At 40.4% G+C, this 15,715-nt stretch overlaps 1 protein-coding gene across 1 annotated transcript in view; it reads left to right on the plus strand.

Moving 5' to 3' along the window:
• Positions 1–13,261, plus strand: part of PAK5 (p21 (RAC1) activated kinase 5) — a 235,493-nt gene extending 222,232 nt beyond the window's left edge. The window contains exons 8-10 of the mRNA XM_040981197.1: positions 7,349–7,474; positions 9,324–9,458; positions 11,019–13,261. Coding sequence (XP_040837131.1) covers positions 7,349–7,474; positions 9,324–9,458; positions 11,019–11,174 — 417 coding nt within the window. The 3' untranslated portion in view covers positions 11,175–13,261. The remainder of the gene's footprint in view (positions 1–7,348; positions 7,475–9,323; positions 9,459–11,018) is intronic.
• The last annotated feature ends 2,454 nt before the right edge of the window (positions 13,262–15,715 follow it).

The raw sequence follows: 15,715 nt of genomic DNA on the forward strand, positions 1-15,715 counted from the left end.
TGTGTGATGACTGAATCCCAGCTCTCACCATCCCTTCTCATTTGTTGGTCAGGTGATCTAATCACTTTGTGAACTTGGCCTACTATCTGTAAAACCCTCCCTCATCAGTTCCTTGTGAGCAGTTAATGAGATAATACAAGTGCACGTAAACTGCTTAGAGTGTTGCCTAACAGGCAACAAGAGTTCAATGAATATAAGTTAGAGTGTATTTGTTTTCTTGCACTGCAGTCACAAATTGCCACGAACTCTGGTCTTCGATTCTGTGAATGGAATTTAATCTGTCACAGTTTAAGGAGTCTGCAGTCCAAAATCAAGGTGATAGCAGGGTTTGCTCCTTCTGGAAACTTTAAGAATCTGCATGCCTTTCTCCTGGTTTCTAGTGGTTGTCAGCAAGCCTTGGTGCTCCTTGGTTTGTGGACACATCACTTGTCTTCACCTGATCTTCTCTGTGTATCTATATATCCTTTCTATTTCTTGAAAATACACGAGTCATTGCATTTAGAGCCTACTCTACTGCATTATGACCTAATTTTTTGTTAATCATAATCATGTATCACTTAATAACAGGGATGCATTCTGAGAAACACACTATTAGGAGATTTTTGTCTGGGTGCAAACATCAGGGTGCTTAGACAAAGTAATATGACTATTATTTCACTGGACATTATAATGTTATGGAGCCGCTGTCCAACATGCAGTCCTCCATTGACCACTGTAATCCCATGGGACCACAGTCCAACGTGCAGTCCATCATTTCTTCCTATAGTGCATGACTGTGTATCATTTCTTCCTGTAGTTGATGAGTGTGTATCTGTAAAGAAGGTTATTTGCAAATAAAGTCATGGTTTTTTTTTCTAATTCAGCCCACTGCATAGAGGAATACTAATTATCATTGTCTTTGTTGCATTTGTAACAGCAGGATTTTTTTCTTTAAAGATTATTTATTTTTTGGGCCTGGCGTGGTGGCTCAGTGGTTAAGGTCCACACCTTGCATGCCCGGGATCCCATATGGGCGCCGGTTCTATCCTGGCAGCCCTGCTTCCCTTCCAGCTCCCTGCCTGTGGCCCAGGAAAGCAGTCGAGGACAGCCCAAAGCTTTGGGACCCTGCACCCGGGTGGGAGACCCGGAAGAGGCTCCTGGCTTCGGACCGGCATAGCATTGGCAGTTGCACTCACTTGGGGAGTGAATCATCGGACGGAAGATCTTCCTCTCTGTCTCTCCTCTCTGTATATCCGCCTTTCCAATAAAAAAAATAATAAAAATAAATCTTTAAAAAAAGATTATTTATTTTTATTACAAAGTCAGATATACAGAGGGGAGGAGAGACAGAGAGGAAGATCTTCTGTCCAATAATTTACTTCCCAAGTGAGTGCAACAGCTGATGCTATCCCAATCCAAAGCCAGGAGCCAGGAACTTCTTCTGGGTATCCCACATGGATGCAGGGTCCCAAGGCTTTGGGCCATCCTCGACTGCTTTCCCAGGCCTCAAGCAGGGAGCTGGATGGGAAGTGGAGCTGCCGGGATTAGAACCGGCGCCCATATGGGATCCTGGGCGCGTTCAAGGCTAGGACTTTAGCCGCTAGGCCACACTGCCGGGCCCTAGCAGGATTTTTGTTTCCAAACATCTCATATCCCAAAAAGCAGACTGTATGGCCCACTTCAGCCTGAATCTTAAGTTTTGACTCCACTCAAAACAATGTGCAGATCACCAGGGATGTTCCTGTTGCTGACTCCAGACTCTTGGTTCTTATCTGCTTTGAGCTCTCTGTGGTTTTTTTAGCTGCTGACCACCTCTACCTTGGCTTTCCCAAGTCATTAACACTTGCCTCACCTTGGCTCTTTGGTGATTTTCTTTGTAATACCTAGTTCAGTTGTAATTACCTCAACTTCTCTGTGTTTAGTATGGTTGTTTGCCCATGCAGTGGTTCATAAGGATTCTTGACTACCACCTGCTTCCAAAGGACAGTCTAAACCACACTCTAGTGATGGCAAAGATCCGTATTTTAATAGGAGTTTGCACTACCAAAACTCATCACAAAGGGTGGGCATTTTGGCACCACAGGTTAACCTGGGACTTGATATGTCTGCATACCACAAAGGAGTGCCTGGAAAACAGTCCCACCTCAGCTTCTGATCCATCTTCCTGCTGATGCATGCTGGGAAGCCACGGGTGGTAGGACAAATGGGCCCAGTACTTAGTTCTCTGCCACCAGTGTGGGAAACCTGGATGTAGTTCTGGCTTCTGGATTTGATTCTCCCATTTCGCACACTTGTGGGTCTTGGGAGAGTGAAACAGCATATGAAAGATCTCTCTCTCTTTCTCTCTCTCTTTCTCTCCCCCCCCCCACACTCCCTATTACCTTTCCTTTTAAATAAGTGACCAATATAAACTACCGTAAGATACACTTGAAATATAGGCACTTTGCTCTATGTAAACTTTATGTAAGCTATAAAAATTGTTCTCTGCTTAATGCCAACCTAAGAATGAGGTATACCGGTGCCAGAAATTTAAATTTTATGTGCTTCAAAAACAATGTGGACTGGCAGATGGACAAGGGGATTTTTTTTCCCTGAGAAAGGGAAAAAAAATGGCAGAATAGGGTAAGGACACGCTTAAACAGGAGAATCATTAGCCAGGGTAAAGCAGAGAGGCCATGATCCTGGAAAACAGGAGAGAACAGGCCAATGGTCAGGAGACACCTGGAGACCGACGGACACAGGGAAGCAGCAGAGATGGCAGAACAGGTTGCAATAATCAGATCTCCAAGTGGTGATGAGTCAGTGAGTGGAGCTCCACCAGCAGCCAGATGGGAAGGGGAGTTCAGTAGGAACTCAGGAGATGAACCCAGACATTGAACTGCCCATCCTGCTGACTTGCCTGATTCAATAACAAGCAGAAGCAGAGTGGCAAAGCCCAAGCAGGCAAGTACAGGAACAGAGTGGATTTCATGGGAAAGACCCCCACCAAAGCCACATTGGGCACCCCTGTGGGGCTGAAGTGACAACAGCAAACTGTGTGTGCAATAAGCCAGGAGTGAGCTCATTTCTACCTTGATGCACTGCACTAGTCCCACAGGGAAAACAGTACCAACTTGGCATCATATAGGTTCCATTCCAAATAGGTCCATGTGGCCTCTAGACCTAATTACCAACAGACCCAGACCTCTACCAGTGCCACATCAGCTGCTATTTCGTGTACCGAGGAAACTCCTGTGGGGCTAAAGGAACAACAGAGAGCTGCAGGGACATTAAGCTGGGAGAGAACTCACTTCCAGCTCAACACATTGCACTGGTCTCACAGGGAAAATCGTACCTAATTGGCATCCTACAGGTTCCACCCAAAGAAGATCCACATGGCCTTCAGATCTAACAGCTAGCAGTTTTGCGCTAAACTAGAACTGCCTGACAATCCAGTGGTTTAGAACAGTTGCTGTCTCCCTAATCTCAGGCACTGCTTGAACCAGGAGTGCGAGAAAGGCTGTATGGGCAATGGTACTGCCATAGCACAGGATCATAGCGATTGGAAAGTGATGAGCCATGAGCTGGGGCCATGGAGACTATGGTGGAAGCCTAGCATAAGAGCCCAGGACTGAAACTTGCTGGAGGGAGTGGCACAAAAGACTGCAAATGAAGAACCAGGTACAGAACATAAGCAGTAAAATCAACCTGTAGACCAGTAAGCAACGTGGCTTAGGAACTAGCCATAAGAAGAGGAATCTGCTAACCAGAATAGCAGTGGCCAAAATCAAAAGAAGAGACGGGGACACATGAACATTATTGATAACCCCTGTCTAAAATGAGCAAAAGCCTGTGACAACCTCAGAGTTAACTGAGGAACACATCGAAGAGCTGGGGGACAAAGAATTTTAAAAACTTGTTATAAAGCTTCTAACAACAGGAAGCACATATAGGAGTTCAAGGAATTTAAGGAATATGTCACACAGGAAATAGCAACACTGAAACAAAATCAGGCTGAATTATTAGAAAGGAGGGACACGATGGATCAAGTCTAAGTTCAGCCACAATAATAGAATGAGCGAGGCAGAAGAATTTCAGAATTGGAAAACATTTCCTTCAACAGTGGGGGAAAAGTCAAAAAGTTGGAAATGAGTCAAACTAAGAAAAGTATTCAAGAAGTAAGGGATGCTATTAAAATGCCAAAAATAAGAATTATGGGAGTCCCAGAAGGCACAGAAAGAGAAGCTGGGTTTAAAGATGTATTCAATGCAGTAATAAAAGAAAACTTCCCTATTATTGAGAAAGATTTGGAAAACAATATATAGGAGGGACACAGAACTCCCAAAAGTGTTGATCAAAAGCCATCTTCATCATCACACATGCTGTTCAGGTTCTCTTCAGTTGAATACAGATAAAAGATCCTTAAACATGCATGTGAAAAAAATCAATTTACATGTAGATGAATTCCAATCAGACTCACTGCTGACCTCTCAGAGGAAACTCTACAGGTCAAAAGAAAATGAAGTGACATATCCCAGATGCTAAAAGGAAAAGATTGTCAGCCCAGAATAACTTTCCCAGCAAAGCTTTCCTTTTTCTTTGAAAATGAAAGACACAGTAAAGAAAAGCTCAAAGAATTCACCTCTGCCCTACAAATGATACTTAGGGTGTTCTCTTGATAGAGAAAAGGAATAACACCTACTAAAACCAAAGGCAAATATGGAGAATGTACCAATAAAACAACAAAAGTAGACTAAATCAAACAATGAACAACCGATTGATAAAACTGACAGAACCAAATTACTACATACCAATATGAACCTTGGATGTTTTCTTTGTTATCTCTAACTTTACTTGGTTTTTCTGTCTTTTCTTTGCTAGTCTGGCTAAAAGTTTGTTTTGCTCATCTTAAAAGAATGGCCCTTTCTTGTTGCAATTTGTCATCTTTTAGTTTTAATTCCCTTTATTTTTTGCTATGATTTCTATCATTTCTTGCCTCTTGTTCATTTTTAATAAGTCCTTGAGATGTGTTATTAAATTGTTTATTTGAGATATTTTGATTTTTATAAGCACTTGATGTTATAAATGTTTCAATACTATTTCTGCTACATCTCATGGGTTTTGATATTTTTTGTTTTTATTTTCATTTCTTAAAAATTTCTTCTTCAATGACACATAGCATCATTTTCTTCAAGAAAGTTTTTTATTTTTCATTTCTTCAGTGACACATTGGTCATTTAGTAGCATGTTATTTGGCTTCATCTTGTTGTAAATTTTCTATTTTTCCTGCTGTTGATTTTGCATTTTTTTAATTTAAGGGGATGTATAGTAACTATATAATAGAGAATATCATATTCAGATGTGAAGCTGCAATGCAATATGCATCTGTACTTCCAAATCAAAGATGGACCCCAATGAAACTGTTAAATATATCTTGACAATAGAATGCTGGGCTCTCTGCCGTTGTCTGTGTCCTCAATGATGGACTTATGACTATTTTTGAGGAACTATACTCTTGTAATGATATAGGGGAAATCATTTGAGGGGTGGATTAAGGTAAAGTGGAAGGGAAATTCCAGTGCCTGCAAAATACTATCATAAAATAATAAAATAAATGATTTTTTTAACAGTAGGTATATACTGAAAGTCCAGTTAATATCTGTAAAATCTACTTGATATTATAGGGGTATTCAGTATATACTTTAAACTTTATTATACATTTGAAGATTATCATAATAACACACTGGGGGAGATACTTATCTCTATATCAGATCTCCCTAAACATAATAATACTGATAGGCTTACTCTCTTTTTCAGTCCTTGTAATTGAGACTCATTCATGCATTGAACAACCTTGGTTTTGATGAGTTAGTATTATACTTGGCTATGAAGCCACTAAGATGTTTTTTGTTGTGTTGGTTTTGTTTTTACTCTAAACAGGAAGAGTTGAGGTGGGATAAAAGGAAGAGCAGACAGTATTTTCATGAGTTTAGTGTTAGTAGCTGTGAGGATGTTAGTGCATTAACTAAGGTTAAATACATACAGGGTCAGATTTTGCAACAGACAAAAGGACACTGAGTTTGATTGGAAATACCTGTGATCATTTGTATGGAAACATACAGTAGTTGGAAGTGTGGATTCTGGATAGAAAAGAGGACTCTCACTTAATAAAGCATGAGAAGACAAATCATCTGTGTCAAGGTTATGAAAAAGAGAAAAGAGTTTGGAACCAAAACCTGAGGGATCCTGAGAGTCAAGAAAGGGGCAGCAAATACAGAACCTGAAAACAAGGCTGAGACATAACGTTCAGAGCATTATGGCAGACTGCACCTTATCTCTATAGAAAATGTTCATGTAACCTGGTCATTGTGAGCCATTGCTAGGTGATGCCTGAAACACATTCTCTTTTGCATCCTGTCATCATCAACAACTCTAAGTAGTCACAGCTGCCCTTTTCACTTAGGACATCAAAGCAGTTCACCCTAACTAGTATTTATACCACCCAGAAATTAACCAAATCTTGACCATCTGGAATACATAAACCACTAGAAAAGGTGCCAAAGAGTGCTGCAAGTTCTTAAGGAAATTCTTCAGAATACAAAAACTCTGTGCAAGAGTTTTTCAAAGCCCCTTTTTAAGTAATATGTAAGATACATGAATCACCTTTATTATATTATTATATGTGTTTATCTTGGGCCATTATATAATAGCCTTAAACCCCTGATGACCACATATTAACCCCTAGTTTCTGTGTCTGTATTTCCACTTGTGTTGTTTACAAAGGCAACTGCAATTTTCATGGACAAGGAAAATTGTCATGAGTGAAAACCAAGAGGTAAGGATGACGAGTAACACCTGAAGTGAAATCTCAGCATCCTGTATAAATGAAAGTCTTGAAGTATTTCAAATACAGAGAAGAGGATGCTTGCTTGCATCATCTCATGGTACATAGAAATCCAGCTGCTCAACTCGAAAAAACTGACACTGTAGCAATTTCGCAAAATTTGCAGTGAATAGCAATTTGCTTATACTGAAACATCCATTATTACAGTAAAGTTGGTAATAAAATTTAATGTATTTGTTATTGTGAGTGTATTTAATTTATGTTAGGACTTCTATTTTGTTACAGCTTGTGATTTTGGTTCTATAATTTTATAGAAGATAAGCAGCAGGAGTTTAGCCATTTAGAAGTTAATCCTGGTTGGACCTGTGAGAAGTTTTTCCACTAAAATGAACTTTGTTATTCCAATAAAAGTGATCACACTTCCTGTGAGATTTCCAATAGGTGTTCATGTCTCTTACGTTTGGACCTTGAAACCCTATATTTACTTCTGTGTCTAGCAGATGATACTTTCAAGTTGATGGCTTGTTCCTTTCCTCTCCTTTTCAGATAAAGTTATCTGACTTTGGTTTCTGTGCTCAAGTGTCCAAAGAGGTGCCGAAGAGGAAATCATTGGTTGGCACTCCCTACTGGATGGCACCGGAGGTGATTTCTAGGCTACCTTATGGGACAGAGGTAAAGTGGTGAAACCATTGCTTGAGAAAGGTAGGGCCTGGGACAGGCTCATGGGCACAGTGGTCATGAGATAGGTGGTGACTGGAGAGCAGAACAAAGACTTTGGACCTGCCACCCGACCCTGCCCTATCTTCCCTGTCTTGTCCTGACATGGGGTAGATTGTTTGCAGAAGGGAGACTGGCTACAACTGAGGACATCGCCTCTGTATTTATCCCGGAGTTATTTACTGTGGTCCTACAGTGGACAGTGAAAGGCATCACTCTGGTGCTGATTTCGTTCTTGGTGGTAGGCCATACAAAGTAAGTCAATATGCCTTGCATAGTAACCAGATCCACATAGATTGGCAGATAAGATGATTCAAAGAATAGACCTGAGAGAAAGGACCTCAGAGGTAATAGGTGAATGAATAATGTCATCTTGTTGGGAAAAAAGCATATATGATTATGATCTACTAAAAACAATGGCCCAGTTTGTTTCCCTTGGAAAAGAAAGGATTACTAATAATCTATTGAAAGGTAGAGCTTGGGATATGTAAAAATGAGGGGCCAGAAGGAGTAGAACACAAACCTTCTAGGCAGGGAATAACACGAGTAGAAAGTCTTAGGCATCCAAGGCTGCAGATGCAGGAGAGCCAAGAAGTTCATTGTGGTGGGGCTGGTGTTTTCTCACATGGCAGTGTGGATGGTGATTTTAAGATGGAAGAAGCCATGGAGATAGAGCATGCATCAGTGAGTGAAGAATCAGTGCATAATTTGCTGACTTGACCTTAGATGAGCCCTCTGCTTGTTTTTCTCATTGTGGTTCTGAGAGACAAATTCCCAGTGAAGGTCATTGTCAGGGGTGTAATACTAAATGTAGCAAAAAGATAAGAACTGTAATGAGGTCCTAACAAGGAAGTGACTAGAACTGGAAATTTATGGTTCAGTTATGGCATCTCATCACCCTGGCTATTTATTTTTACTCCAAGAATTGCTTGTCATATCTTCTTTGCCATCTCTCTATTCCCTGAAAATGGTTTTATAAAGCAAGGTTTCATACACACTGCATCAAATTGATTTTAAAACACAAGGCTAACTATCCCAAAACAGAAGCAGAAGAAGTATTTTTAAGAATAAAATTGCTGAAAGAACCAGAATATATTCTGTACTATGCTGCATAGCATTTTATAGTTTAGATAAGTTTTCTTACACTTTAAATGAAACTTTCTTTTATGGTTTTATAACATAAAGCTTAGAATGTTCTTCTCATTTGCCTTAATAGACAATTTATCAATGAAGTTAGTAGGATAAAAATTAAAATCATAAGCTTCAGAATATTAAGATATTCATGTATACTTAATTGGTGGGCTATTCATTGAAACTGTCTTTAAAAGGCAAATAAAGACCATTAGCCAAAATTCAAAAATGAAACAAATTAGCATATACATCAATTTTTTTTCAAATTTGGAATACAGAGATAGAGGGGCAAAAAGAGCTCCCAGTTTTCAGGTTTGTCCCCAAACACCTGTGATAGGGCCAGGTAAAAACTAGGAGCCAGAAGCTCAGTCCAGCTCTCCCATATGGGTGACAAGGGCCTGACCACCTGAGGTGTCACCTGACACATTCCAGGTTCTGCATTGGCAGGAAACCAGAGTCAGGCTCGAGGGTCATGAATCCAAACAGACACCCTCTAATGTGGGGAGTTGGGTATCACAGCAGGCAGTTTAATCAATAGGCCTAATGTCCAATCTTACACATTTTGAGAGGTCATAAACACCATATAAACTGTTGAAGATGTACAAATGAGTTGGGTTCCATGGACATAGCAAACAGTTTGGAATCTCTTCCTTGCTTGGGTTGTGCATAACAGGTGGACATCTGGTCCCTCGGGATCATGGTGATAGAGATGATTGATGGCGAGCCCCCCTACTTCAATGAACCTCCCCTCCAGGCAATGCGGAGGATCCGTGACAGTTTACCCCCGAGAGTGAAGGACCTACACAAGGTAAGAAGTGCCATCCATTGCTAAGTCCAGCAAGCTGTCGGACTTTTCTCCAAGTTCTCTGTGATTTTGGAACTAGCCACTGCTATTCAGATCTCTCATTTTCCAACATTTCACTGCGTATGCCCACCTCTCTGACTCCAGAGGTCTGCATCTGTGCAGTAGAGTTCCTTGCTCAGAAAGTACTGTGGAAGAATCAGTCAGGTGCTCCATCAGCACTCCCACATTGAGCAAATGTCGAATGCTGGGAACTTCTTCTTGGTTGTTGATTTGGGTTTTTTTCTTTATTTTCATTTTTTATTTATTTTATTTATTTGAAAGGCAGAATTAGAGAGTGGAAGAAATAGAGATTTTCCATCTACAGATTCACTCCCTAAAGAGCCTCAATGGCCTGGACTGAGCCAGGCTGAAGCCAGAGCCAGATGGTTCCAAGTCTCCCTTGTGAATGCAAAGATCCAAGCTGCAAGCTGCTAGCTTTGGCCCAGCATCCCTTGGCCATTGTGATCATTTGGCAAGTGAACCAGCAAATGGAAGATCTAGTTCTCTCTCTCTCCTTATCTATCTGTATCTCTCTCCAACTCTGTCTTTCAAATAGATGTTGAAATTGTAAATTCAAAAAAATAGATTGCTTGGATTCCAGAGTGAAAACTTGGTTGGACTACATTTAAATAACAAAAAGCAACAGAAAACATTGTGTATAAACTCATCCATAATGCCAACACCTTTCAAAGCCATATACAAGAGCAACTTTCTCCCTAATTCTCAAAGACTAGAAAGTGTCTAAGGCTGTTTCCCAAAAGGTGTGATTGGTCAGTGGATACTACCTAGTGATGAAAGGGATAAAAGCTCTCACTGATGCAAGGGTGAATGACAGAGGCCAGACGGAGAAGTGTTCATAGTGTATGAGTCAATTTCTACAAAATACAAAAACAAGCAAAATTATGCTATTGGAGATTAGGATAGTGGTGGAATTTTCAAGAACACAGGAATCGCAGGAATGGGAGCCCAAAGTAGTCTTCCGGGGTGGCAGACATGTTCTGGGTCTTGATAAGGGTGAAGAACAAATAGGCAAAAAAAAAAAATCTGTCAAAAATCTATTGGGCCTTCAGTTAGTATTTATGCACTTGAGTTTATGTAAGCTGCATCCAGAAACAGTGACGTATAAAGTTGGAAGTGTGATCTGTGTCTGGTACCCTTAGAGAGGCATATTTCTTTGCCAAAAAGAGGATTCTCCAGAGCTAATATGGATGAGTGTGCTAGACAAATTACAGCTTGTTCACATGCCATCAAATGTTTGGGCAGCACTATTGTACATGGAACAGGACTACTCATTTGTATTGTTGATGTTATTTGATTTAGTAAATGTGTTTTCATCTGTACTAGCACCATTATTTGTCCCTATTGTTTAATATTGTAACATGGTAAGGACAGACTTTATGGTTGTGTTGGGTAATATCCCCCTCCTTACTGGTGACCGGATGTATGGGATTTGAATTACTGAGGAGATTAACTGGCCTATATTTGCCGGTTCATCCTGAGAACAGTGTCTCTGTGTCTTTACAGATTTCTTCAGTGCTCCGGGGATTCCTCGACCTGATGCTCGTGCGGGAGCCCTCTCAGAGAGCCACAGCCCAGGAACTCCTTGGCCATCCATTCCTCAAACTGGCAGGTCCACCATCTTGCATCGTTCCCCTCATGAGACAATACCGGCATCATTGAGCAGAGACCTCCTCTAGGTGACAGAGCCAGTCGAGGACATGAGAATAATTCAGGAGAGCATGAGGAAACCATAGAACATGCAAAAGGCCTGTGCATTCCAGACCAGCTAATGGGCGGGGCAGTGTGACGACCGGCAGGGTTTGGCAGACCAGGGCGTCCTCTTGTGTCTTAAATAGGCGTCTCTCCGCTGACAGCCAAGTGGTCGTTGGGAGCATGGCATTACTAAGTCGTTATATTTTTCAGCCCTTCATCCAGCAATCCGAAGGACTCAGTGCAAACTCCGTTATGACATATCCTAGCCACATGCAGGGTAACATGTAGGATTTTCTATACTGAAAGAATACTTTTCTGGCAAAAAAAAAAAAAAAAAGGAAGGAAGGAAAACAAAAAAGCACTTTTTTTCTTAATGGTATCCGTGTAATGTATTTTGCAATGAATTTGTAACTTTTCTGTACGATAGTTTTGATAATTTATAGTACTCTGATGTCATGTAGCCATTGTATTGGTTGAAGTACTACTTGTTTACTAGCGGGAGTTTGAACAAAGCCTTTCCTACTTTTTTATCCCTTTCAGAGAACCAACGATTCTTTAGGAACTTTGGATACTGAATGACTCTCAGTCACCGTCAGCTTTAGTAGAATATCTTTCTTACCTTAACAAGTGTCTTATGTGATGGAAGAATTAAGAGTGATGGTGTGCACATTTCATCTACCCAACCAAAAATAAATGACATGAAATTTGAGCCACAGTATACCATGCAGCAACTCTTGGGGATAAGGCTAGATGTTTCAAAAAAAAAAATCACGTTTTGTTTCCAGGCTTCCAGGAGCAAACTATTTTTCTGCACACCAGGCTATTCTTCTCAGTACCCTCTCTCAGATAGGTGTAGCGTCCCCTAGTGGCCAGATTTTTCTCCCAGGGAGTAATTCAGTGCTAGATCATGGACTCAGTTCCCCACATTGAATGTCTGAGTGAGACCATGAGAATTTCAACCTCAAGAAAGGAGAGGGGGTAAACAGGGCAAGATGTTTGGTTTCAGTCGTCATTGTCTATAAAACCGTATGCTAGCACGCCAAACACTTGTCTGTATTTCCCTATGGACCACAGTATTCATTGCTATTGTTCATGTATCGTGCAGGAAGTCTGAACGGACCTGAGGATGAACTAGTGAGGGGGTTTTTTAACCAGCTCTGATCTGACTCCAGTTGTGACCAAGTTACAATGTGTTTCCATCCTAGGAGAGCTGTGCTGCTGTCTAGATCTTCTTGAATGTTGATAAAAAACGAATGACTACTACAATACATTTGTGTTGCTTGTTGGATGACTTTGCATGTTACCTGTAGGCCAATATAGATTTGCCTTTAAAACTCTGGAGGAGTTACATAGTCAACATCAGTTTCTTTTAATTATGCATCAGACAAAAAGCCATTTGTTACCAAACTGGAAAACCAGAGGCTTTTCTTAATGACTTCACATACTGTAACAAAGATGAATTTAAATCTGTGAAAATTCTCTGGTTGCTCTAAGCATAATTAACAATTTTTGTAAGTAATGGGTTGCTAATTATTTATTATAACTAAAAAGGAAAAAAAGGCATAAGATGACCTTCTGCTGATTAGATTTCCAGTTTTCTCCCAAACTGGAAATGCCTCGCCAGAAATATAATTTATAATTTTTCATGAAATATAGCAAATCAGTGTTTTATGTAAAATATTAAAGTGTTCATATAAATATGTAAGAATGAAACAATTTAAATCCAGAAAATGGCAGTCCTTAAGATTCACGAAAAAGATACTATTAATTTAACCAGATCTATGTAGAAGTAGAATAAGAAAAACATTTTTAAGCTGGAATAAACACTAAAAAAATTGCAGAAAATAATGGATATTTGGATTCCAAACATTTTTGACAGTGGAATGAAAACTTTTCTGTACTTTTATTATCACTGGGCATTTTTTTTAAGTATCCATTGAATTTACCAAAAGTTACTGTAGTTTAAGAGGTTTTTGTGAGCATTAACTATTGGCAGAAACTGCACTTGCAAATAAAAATAATTGTTTGCCTTTTCCCCATTGTGTTACTGGAAACTGATGATTTTGTGAATCTACATTCTCGTGAAACCAGACATGATTTCTTGACCTTAGAGAATATGAGTGCATTGGGGCAATGTTACATGTAATGTCAAGATGGCATGAGCTAAAAACAAATATTCCTACACCAGGGGTCACAAATAGACTCGCCTTGTGACATAAATACCACTATGAATAAAATATATAAACTACGTTCTGGATGTAATAAAGCCAACCAGGTATCATAGCACTCCCTCTCCACTACCAAAAAAAGGGCTTACTGCTACAAGTTCAGCCTTAGCAAAGGAAAAAGTACTATTTTTTTTTAAGGAAAATGAGATTTAAAAAAAAGCTATTGATGTATTTGAAAGAGTTGCAGAGAGAAGTAGAAATAAATAAAGCTCTTGCATTTGCTTGTTCACATCCCAGATGGCTACAACCAGGCCAGAGCCACGAGGTGGGAACCACGAGCTCCGTCGGGATCTCCCTCATGGGTGCAGGGGCCATCCTCTGCTATTTTTCCCAGACCATTAGCAGGACCTGGGCAAGTGACTTCCTAGGTGAATGGCAGCTGGAATAGCCCAGACGTAATCCGAGACCCACCTGGGATGCTGGTATCCTGGCAGTGGCTTTCCTTGCTATGCCATAATCCTAGCTCAAGAGTTAGAATCTTATAAACCTGGATTAGATGAATGAAATCAGGTTGAGTAAGGTTTGTGTCCTTGTTATCCACTGGGCAGAACATAATCCATATCAATTACTAGAAAATAAAACCATTCCATGAAGTTAATAACTCAATGAGTTCAGACTCCTTGATCAAATCAAATGAGTAGCACAATGTATAATGAGTTTCCAGGAAGAGAGAATGATTGATTGAGTTTGAAGCAGATACAGAATGTACAAGTGGGAGAAATCTTGTGAGAGTAAATGATACTGCACAGATTCACATTGTCCCCAAGCATGGGTCACCTTAGGCCTTGAAATAAGCACATTTCAAGCTGGTTTCCAAGCCCGATGAAGACATCAATGTGGGTTTGGCCCAAAGAAGAGTTTAGATGTTAGAATATGATCCTAGACAGCTCAAAGAGCACACTAGAAATATAAGATGAAGAAAATAAAAATGTTTTACATATATATACACATGCATATGTATGTGATATTGTGTGTGTGTGTGTGTGTGTGTGTGTGTGTGTGCGCGCTATTGTGACCGCTGTGGGCAACTGGGGCCCACTGGAGACTTTCTTAAAGACACTTTATAATTGTCCTCCTCAGCACATGGATGCTGGGATATTTTTCTGCCATCTCCTGTCACTTGTTGCCTGAGAGTTCCTCAGGCATGAAGCCCCAAAACTGCCACCTTACCCTGCACATCGAGTTCCAATGACAAAGAGACATGGATAGGCTTTGGATTGGTACTGTCTGCAAATGATGCCCAAGAATGACTGCATTGACATGGGTGGGATTCAGACAAGGAATGCCTCCTTCAGAATAGGCCTAATGGAGGAATAATGGAGGAGTTAGAAAGTCTACAGGCTGCTGACTTCTGGACAAAATGTTTTCAAAACAAAGAGATTTTTTGATCCTGAAAGAATTTTCATTCACAGCAAAAACTTGGATCGTTATGCTCCATCATTGTCAGCATTTTTTTAAACTTAAAGCTAAAAAGTACTTTGAAATATTTTTAAAGTGATTTATTCATTTTTATTAGAAAGGCAGATTTACAAAGCGAAGGAGAGACAGACAGAAGATCTTCCATCCACTGGTTCACTCCCAGATGGCCATAACAAGCAGAGCTAAGCTGATCTGAAGCCAGGAACCAGGAACAACTTCTGGGTCTTCATGCAGGTCCCAGGTCCCAAGACTTTGCGCCATCTTCCAATGCTTTCTCAGGACACAGGCAGGGAGCCGGATGGGAATGAAGCAGCCAGACCACAAACCAGCACCCATATGGGATGCTGGCATAGTAAATGGAGGATTACCAGTTGAGCCAATGAGCCAGCCCAAACTTTAGGGTTTTACATGTTCTGCCTTAACTGAGGCAACCCAGTCCTCAAAGTTAGGCAGTGACATTATATTCATTGTAGAAATGAACTAGATATCACACACACGTACACACAGAGACACCAGTTCCCTGAACCCAGATCCAGATCTAGAATGTGTGGGTTCAGTGTTCATGCCACTAGCAATCTCATTTGTCACAAGGGTCTTGGTGAGACTCCCCAGAGATGACTGTCAAACTCAGTCATTTGAAATGACTACTGAAGTCACTGTTAACCCTGAAGCTCATAGCTGTCTGAACTTAGAGGTGTACATAGAAAAGCAATGATAGATCTCAAACATTAATTTGTGGTTATAATGCTTTTAATAATAAGATCTTATGATGAGTCTACTATCTAGCATCATTCAGAGTATACATGACTTTTGACCTATCCCCACCAGTGCAAGGGGATTTCACAGACCCCACTTATGCTA

Source organism: Ochotona curzoniae, unplaced genomic scaffold (genome assembly GCF_017591425.1).
Source record: "Ochotona curzoniae isolate NIBS_2020 unplaced genomic scaffold, NIBS_Ocur_1.0 contig_3520, whole genome shotgun sequence".
NCBI lineage: Eukaryota > Metazoa > Chordata > Mammalia > Lagomorpha > Ochotonidae > Ochotona > Ochotona curzoniae.